This window comes from Stegastes partitus, unplaced genomic scaffold (assembly GCF_000690725.1).
Source record: "Stegastes partitus isolate 25-593 unplaced genomic scaffold, Stegastes_partitus-1.0.2 Scaffold2557, whole genome shotgun sequence".
NCBI classification, from domain to species: Eukaryota; Metazoa; Chordata; class Actinopteri; family Pomacentridae; genus Stegastes; species Stegastes partitus.
Window position 1 is genome coordinate 106 of NW_007580288.1, and position 8,430 is coordinate 8,535.

At 40.7% G+C, this 8,430-nt stretch overlaps 1 protein-coding gene across 1 annotated transcript in view; it reads right to left on the minus strand.

Moving 5' to 3' along the window:
* Positions 1 to 295: 295 nt before the first annotated feature.
* nckap5l (NCK-associated protein 5-like) overlaps positions 296 to 8,430 on the minus strand; it is a 38,524-nt gene continuing 30,389 nt past the window's right edge. The window contains exons 9-13 of the mRNA XM_008305593.1: positions 8,286 to 8,403; positions 8,050 to 8,122; positions 6,072 to 6,350; positions 4,018 to 4,169; positions 296 to 1,471 (exon numbers count right to left, since the gene is read on the minus strand). Of these exons, the coding sequence (XP_008303815.1) occupies positions 1,211 to 1,471; positions 4,018 to 4,169; positions 6,072 to 6,350; positions 8,050 to 8,122; positions 8,286 to 8,403 (883 nt within the window). The 3' untranslated portion in view covers positions 296 to 1,210. The remainder of the gene's footprint in view (positions 1,472 to 4,017; positions 4,170 to 6,071; positions 6,351 to 8,049; positions 8,123 to 8,285; positions 8,404 to 8,430) is intronic.

Consider the following 8,430-nt stretch of genomic DNA (forward strand, 5'->3'; position numbering starts at 1 on the left):
AAGGTCGCGTGCTGGGCTAGGGTGGACAAAATAATAGGTACGCTGTTATCAGCCATTACCACCTCCGTAATCATCAAACTGAAAATGTAGAAGCTTTGTAACAGACTTTACATCAGATCTGCAGCCTGTCATGTCCTAATGTTGCTGGTGAGCGCGTTCTGCACCTAAAATCTAAATCTGTACATAAACTTTTGTTGTCCTGTAAAAGTTAAAGTAGTAAAAAATCCAATATTTTCCTCTGAGATGCAAACCGTAGCGCCGTTAACTCTGCCGCTTAAAAACACACACAAACGACTAAATCAAAACATTTTAATTAGAAAGTCTGAAAAACGGCAGTAGGTACATAGGACCTCTATTGGCTAGGGAACAAACAGCAATAGAGATGTTGAAACACAAGATATGAACGTAACTCTACTGAAGCGAGGAGACCGCAAATTTTCACAGAAAGATTACAAAAAAGAACAAAAAAAAAAAAAGATGACTGCGAATGACGTACATTTAAAATAAATAAATAATAGAAATACATATTCATTGAATAGTGTAGCCATTTCTCTTATCTATGTTATTATTGCTGGTATATATTACCTTTAAATGTTTTATGATTTCAAAAACAGACATTTTCTGACAACCTTCCTCGGTCGCAAAAAAAACAAAAAAAAACTATCAACATGATCAATAAAGTCGTTTGTACATTTAAAATCGTGATGCATGAGTTTAGCAATTAAGAATCACAGACATGAACATTCGTTTTTTTGTTTATTTTAGGCGCTCCATGTTGTTTTTTTGTTTGTTTTTTTTTTCTTTCAATACATGATGTGGTGAAATGATGCCTAGAAACAGGATGGATGTATTGGTACAGTACAGTACTACCAAACTGATCGCCGCCTCCTCGACGTACAGAAATCCGTCTACCAGGATGAGAGAAAACAACAACAAAACAAACAGGTCGACGACTTGTGCTGATCGTTAGCTTGGCCATGCGTTTTGTAAGTCCTGTACACATCGAGTGTCCACAGTCGAGTCTGATTGTGAAAAAAAACGTGAATATTATTTGGGTGGCTTTTGGCTTCATGTTCAGTGGGAATCCTGAGCAGACCGATCCGTCGTTCCAGTCGCAGCAGCAGCAGCCGATGAGGCGTCACCAGTTTGTTTCCTCAGCAGCAGCAGCAGCGTCACAGTAGAGCCAGGAGGAGACGCTCCGGCGCCTCCTTCATCCTTGGCTGCCGCAGGACGACAGGCTGTCGTACAGCGAGTCGCTCAGGGACTCGGGCGTCTCCAGGACCTGAGGGCGACTCGGGGACAGGGCCTCCTCCGGCCGCTCCCTGAGCAGCTCCAGCCCGGCCTCCCGGCTCATCTCGGGAACGCTGGGAGTTCTCGTCTTCCCCCGGCGGCTCATGCCCGACTGGGCCGGGACGGGCAGGCTGCCGGGGTCCACCACCCGGCTGGAGGACGGGCCGCCGGCCTTCATGCTCTGAGAGGTGAGCAAAGACATGTTTTAGATTAAAGATGGACTCATTATTGATGTCTGATTATCGGTATCTGGTTCATTCTGCCTCAATCCATCGAATGCCCCACACATGACCGTCTGTGGGCTCATTTATTATTATTTAAGTGGTGAGAAGTGAATGAGTTGACTAATGTGTGAAATCTGGGGTCAAAGGTAACGACAGTGTTTGAGTTAGAAATTCTTAAGACGGTGGGTCATGTTGATTTTTGCACCAACGTTTGAAGTGACTTGACTTGAGAAATAAACTCCAGTGATACGTACATGTGGTCTTTGGTGGTTGAACCCTGCTTTGATAAAATAAAACAAACCAAGTTTCAAGGAATTTTGCACAATTTTGAGTTCTTTGGGACAATTTTCAAGTTGTTTTCTTCCCCAAGTTTCAAAGCATTTTTAAACTGCTTTTCATTTTAGACAAGTTATAAGACATTTTGCACAATTGTGAGTCCGTAAAGAAAAGTTTTAACTCAATTTGGACAAGATTCAAGTCATTTTTGGGCAATTTTGAGTCCCTTTGTACAATTTTTGGATAATTTTGGACACAAGCACTCCAGACCATCTTTTTAAAAGCTATTTTGGACTATTTTGGGTCCTTTTGGACAGAATTCCAGTCACTTTTGGCAATCTTGGGTCCTGTTAGTGAACTTTTTATTAACTTTACATAAGTTTCAAAGCATTCAAATAATTTTTTAACACATTTTGGACAAGTTTCAAGTCATTTCAGACAGTTTCTGACTCAAATAATGCAGCTACAGTCCTGACATGTTGCAGGCTCATTGGTATGTCCATGTGGTCTCTAATGGTACAATGAGTGCTTTGATAGAATAAAACAAACCACTTATACGATGGTGCCCATTTGGTCATGTTTCTGTCTACTGTGATGTTCCTCCAACCATAAAAACTTCATTTTTCACCGTAAGAGGCTAATTTGTTTTCCTGCCATTGGCACCAATAGGAACTATAAAATGTAAAGTATGTAGCCAGTCAGAGCCATAACTTAGGAGAAAAGATCAGTGAATTTAGTGCATCTATGGCCAATATTTGACCAAGCACTGAGCAGGTATGAAGGTGGAACCACTCCAGTTGTGTCCCAACTGGAACATTTTATTGCTGTCAATATTCTACACCATGTATTTTGTGACCAACTTCCCCAACACAATGTCTCTAGGTGGCTAATTCTTTGCTAACATGGTTAAAATGAATTAAAACTTGATAAAGAAATATGAAATATGACACGGTAAACCATGATTTTTCTTTTAGCCCAGTAACAATATTCTGTAGCTCTTCCAGTTGGGACACTACTGGAGTGGTTTCACCTTCATACCAGCTCAATGTTTGGTCAGGTATTGTCCATAAATACAAAAAACACAGTTTAATATATTTTTAAAGTCTGTTTCTGACTGGCACTATACTTTTTAAGTTTAATCGGCCTCTCAGGGTGACAAATAAAGGTTTTATGGTTGGTGGAACAATTTCCATTTTTCAAAAACTGAGCAAGAAACACAAGCTGTTGCCACAAATCAGGACATTAGCTTCCCTCGCAGCGGCTAAGGCTACGCTAACGGCTAAGTTAGATGGCAGCCAAAGATTAAACTGAAACAATCTGGAAAACAATAATTAATTATGCTTTAAGATCTGGACCTTAGTGGGTAATAGAAGTGACAGAACAGTGAACGATTAAGAAAACAGAGAATAAGAACGACGTAACTGCAGGAGACAAACTGATCGATTAATCTCAGTCGATCCCACACAAACTAATTTAATCAGTCCTATTTCTGTTTTACAGATTCAGTTGTAGTCGCCCTTATGAATGAAGACGCCTCGTCATGAATGACAGGTTCCTCTTACAACATTACTCTTAATGCACAGCAGTTCCAGTTATCAGTTATCGTCCTTTCTTGATGATCAGTGCCTCGGTATCGGCCCCTAAACCCCCCGTACGTCCGTCCATCCCGACATCAGATCACGTGTTTCCTCTTATGTAACGCCTGCAGGTGCAAACAAGACGGTCGGCTCCAGAATTCATCCAAATGTGAATATTTAATATGCAGCTGATTAATAATTTCTGAAGGGAGAATGTGCTTCTCTGTTTTTTTTTACATTATGTAAGAAGCGAGAGCAGATTTTAAAAATGCATCTCGACTTTGCTGCCTGCGAGTGTCTCGGTCTGGAAGTGACCCAGATAGTTTAGCTTCTTATGCAACACACAAGTCTCACTAATTAGGTAAAAAACAACTTTATTAATGTGCAGAGAGTTTTCTTTGTGAGGTTTCTCCTTGTTTTGAACCTTCCTTGTGAACGATACGGTTTGTTCTACGTCGTACAGACTGTTCAAGCCTCCAGGTGAAGTTCTGATCTGTGATATTCAGGCTGCATAAAAACAGCTGAATCCACTTGACACAAAGCCTCCTGGTACAAGCAGCAGAACCTCCTGCAGGTCTGAGCGCTAACACGGTAAAATAAATCCGTTAATGAAGCTCCATTAGAAGTCGATGAGGCTCGGCTCGACCTACCCCTCTGAACGGAGAGCCAAAGGACACCGCCTCCTCCTCCTCCTCCTCCACCGCCAGGTACACCTCCGCAGGGCCGGCCGGGGTCTTCAGGTTGGGGAAAGTCCAGGTCTTGGAGCGAGGAGAGAACATGTTGGCTCCGTGGGCCTCCTTGTCTGGAACAATCAGAAGGCAGGTTTTTATTTCTGCTGCTACGAGCGCTGGTCAAACATTTAACATGGTTGCTGCAGAGAATGTGTTTTGCAACCAACACGCAACCAAACTGAAACATGTCAACAGCTCGTGGCTGAGTTCACGGTTAATCCTGCTGACTGACAGCGAGGTGAGCGTTTGTAATTTGGTGCAGACGTTCGCTGTTTACAGACATTTAGCACCAAAAACAGATCAAATAATGAAATCTTCTGAAAAACTTTGCTTGAACTGGGCACCGCTATACTTCACCTGGTTGAGCTGGTGTCCCACGTACAGGGCTACAGTCCCCGATGTGGAGGTCATGAGTTTGAATCCCACTCATGACCCTTTCCCACACGTCCTCCCCCCATTCTTCTCCCCTACTTTCCTGTCTCTCTCTCACTTCACTATCCAATAAAGTCACAAAGGCCAAAAAAAAACAACTTTGCCTGAACTGCCCTTATGTGTTTACTGCTACCTTTCTTGTTATCGTGCTAAAGATGAAGTGAAATCCTGCATTTATTGAGAAATAATAATAATAATAAACTTAATTTCTGTAGCACTGCTCAAAACTGGAGTTACAAAGTGTTTCATGCAACATTAAAACACACAAAGCTGTAGAAGGAACAATGCAACCTTATAAAAAGCAACAACATCCATCCATTATCTCTACACCACTTCATCCTCACTGGGCTTGTGGGGGGCTGGAGTCTAAAGCAACAACAGGGCTGCAAGGTGGATCTGAGGTCAGCATCGTCGCCTCGCAGCTAGAAGGTCGCCGGTTCGTGTCCCGGTGAGGACACTACTATTGCACCCTTTCCGTTGGTTCCCGACAGTTTTCAACAAACCAACTTTGAATGCTGTAATTAATTAAGTATCGAGGTTAACACACAAAAAAACCTGTGTGAAATAATTCCACACAAATAAATAAACTATCTGCTCCATGTAGCGCTACAACCAAACAGCAGGGAAGAGGAAACCTTTAAGACTTTTGTAAATTAAATTTAGGCTTTTAATTTCACAAAAGGCTCTTTATTATGTTTTTAAACATTTTTTTTAAAGGAAACGAAATTCTTAAGGTCTGCAGGTTCTAGTCTCTTAGAGAGTCTCTTCATCTCAAGCTCATTTCCTTCGTTGGTTTCATATCAGTGTGAATGTAAAGACTTGTTGTCATTTGGACAAAAGTGACTTTATCCAAATTTGACCTTTGTTATTAATACTTTGGAGATGTTTTTTAAAAAATTTTATTTTAAGGAAACTGCATTCAGTGTTATGTTTTTTTTACAGTCGTCCTCAAATGTATTCATCCCCTTCCATTAAAGAAAAGGCAAAATTCACAATAACCACTAAAATAACTAGAAACTGGAAAAAGTAATAATAAATAAAAATTTGCTAAATTATAATTCAGTGAAATAAGATGTTGCTTTTGAATTGTGGTTGAAAAGAAAAATAAGAGAGAAAAAAAAAAGTCCTGGACAGATCAGAGCCTTTTGCTGATGAGCAGTGAATCCAAACACCTGTCAACAGGTGCAGAAGTCTGACTGAGAGTTACAGAAACACCTGATGATGGCAGTGATTGGCTCAAAGGGTTGTTCAACTAAATATTAGTTTACGGGTCCCATCATGCTTGTTTACTTGTTGTTTTATTGTTTGTTTTTTTCCCCCATATTTCTGTTGAACCACAATTCAAAAGCAAATTCACGACTATCGCTTTTGTCAGTTTCAGCTTATGTCAGCTGTTTGTTTTCCTTCTTTAGTGGGAGGCTGTGAACACATCTGAGGACGGCTGTAGACGCCTCCTCCAGGCCGGTCCGGTTTCCTTCAGTACCAGGCCTTCAGTGTTCTGAGCAGCTGTTGTTGTGTCTGACCGCTGCAGGTGTCGGTACCTTCTCGGATGACGCCGGCGGAGCTCCGTCCCTCCAGCACCGAGCCGTACTGGATGGTGGGAATCAGCTGCTTGTGTGGAACGTAGCACTCGTTCTGGGACGTCAGCTCCCGGTCCAGGGTCCGGGCCCGTCGTCCGGCCCTCCCAGGCGACCCGGCGGAGTGATGCTCGGCGCCGGCCCTCGTCTTGGACAAACCCCGACCGGCTGCACCGCTGCTGCAGTCGGGCAGAGGGAACGTACCGATGCCGCTGTCCAGAGTGTACGTGGAAGCACCAGAACCTGCAGCAGAACCACAGAGCGGAGGGTGAACAAAAAGCTGCATGAAGGAAACGTGCAGCTCTGAGAATGTCCCACAATGCACCAGCAACTGCAGAATCAGTTTTCCTCAGGGGGGGCGTGGCCTTGTTTGTTTAGCTTTGATATGCTAATTAAAGTGTGAGCTAATTATTTTAATGATCAGTGTGTAAATTATGCGTTTCAATCAAACCCTTCTGGCGTCTCAGAATCAGAATTAGTTCATTAATCCCTGAGGGGAAACCTCTCTCCACAGGGTGGCTCCCAACGAAGGAAACGTGAGCAGCAGAAAAATACAACACGAGTAGAAAAATGTGTCCTAAAAATACAAACATAAGTAGAAAAGTGCAAGGAAAATAAAATATAGGTGTAAAAAATAATAATAGCTGTAGTTGTGTTAATGCACAGAGAAGTTAAAGCAGTAATACTACAGTGTAAAACTACTAACTTTATATTTAGAAATGAAAAAACTGTTAAATTTGACAAAGGAAAAGCATTACCTCACAATATATACCCAACAGCACTTATTATTCAAAAGGGGTGTTAAATAATTATGCATTAAATTACAATAAAATAGGAACACTTTATTGATCCCTAAGGGGAAATTCTGTATGGAATTTGATTTATTTTATTATTATTATTTTAAATTTGATGTATTTATTTCTTCTAGCTCTCTCTCTATATATATAAATATACATTCATATATATATATATATATATTTTTATTTCTTGTGTGTTTTATTCCTTATTCTTATTTATCTTATTACTAATGTTTCAATGTAGAACAGGTACACAACGCGTTATACTAATGTATAACTGTGTTTGTGACCAATAAAAAGACCTTGAATCCTTGAATATATGAGGTTATTTTTATGGTTTAAAGCAGCGATTTACTACCTTTGATGTTAGATGAACCCTCGTCGACACTCGTCATGTTCCAAATGTTTTATTTTGACTTGATTTTAAACTACCTTTGATATTATTCTAATAAATTTTAATCCAAATACAGTCAGTCGTACGTTCACATTATCATCAGTAAGACAGAACCTGGACATTTATGCCGTCTATTCATTATTGTATTCCTTGTTTTACTAAATATTCAACTAATTTTGCCATTATCTGTAGGTACAACCCCAAATTTTGCATCATCTGAGCCGCTAGAACGACTGTTTCTCATTAAATAACACCACTAGAACCATTTTGTACTACGTTTAGCGTCATAATTAATATAGCAATCTCACACTGTCTTAATTTAATTCATTAAGTTTAGTAAAAGGTTCCATTTGAGGAAATCTTCAATTAATATATAACAATTATAAAATAATGCATTAACATGAAAGCAGAAGTTTAATGTTGCAGCCAGTAGAGGAGAAGCTAATGTGAGCTAATGTGTCTGCTGTTTAGTAGTTAACCTGTAAAAACGAAGTTTTCTCAGTGAAACATGAAGTAATTTGTAATTATAACAGTGACATAAATGTAAAAAGTGCAGCAGGTTAAGTAAAACATTTTTACATTCAGTAAAATTACTGTCCATCAAAACACATAGAGTTTACATTTATTAGTTTTTCTCAACATCATTTTATTATGTCTTTACATCATTAGTTTATTTTACCTCCACACAGGTCTGGTTTGATCTGGTTTAAGCTTTAAAACGTTCCCCAGACTCCCGGCAGACTCCTCTTACCTGCAAAGTGCTGCGAGTGAACGGAGTCTGCGAGGTTTTCATCTGACGTGATCTTCCCGATTCTATCTGATCCCTGCACCAAAGAACCACAGAGAAGCAGAAGAAGCCGTGAAAGAACTGAAGTCAAACAGACGAGCTGCCAGGTTTAGACTAGAGAGACGTGAACATATTTGATTTGATGGAAGGGACTTGTTCAGGTCCTCCTCCCTCGCTGCAGGTAGAAGCTGAAGACGTACCTTCTCCATGTCGTCGTGGCTGATGACGTCGCTCTGCTGACTGAACATCGGCTTGGACGTCTTGCAGTCGAACGACAGTCGGCGCTGAGGAACGCTGATCACGTCCTTCCCGTCCACTCTGCATTTATCAGACACAAAACTTTAG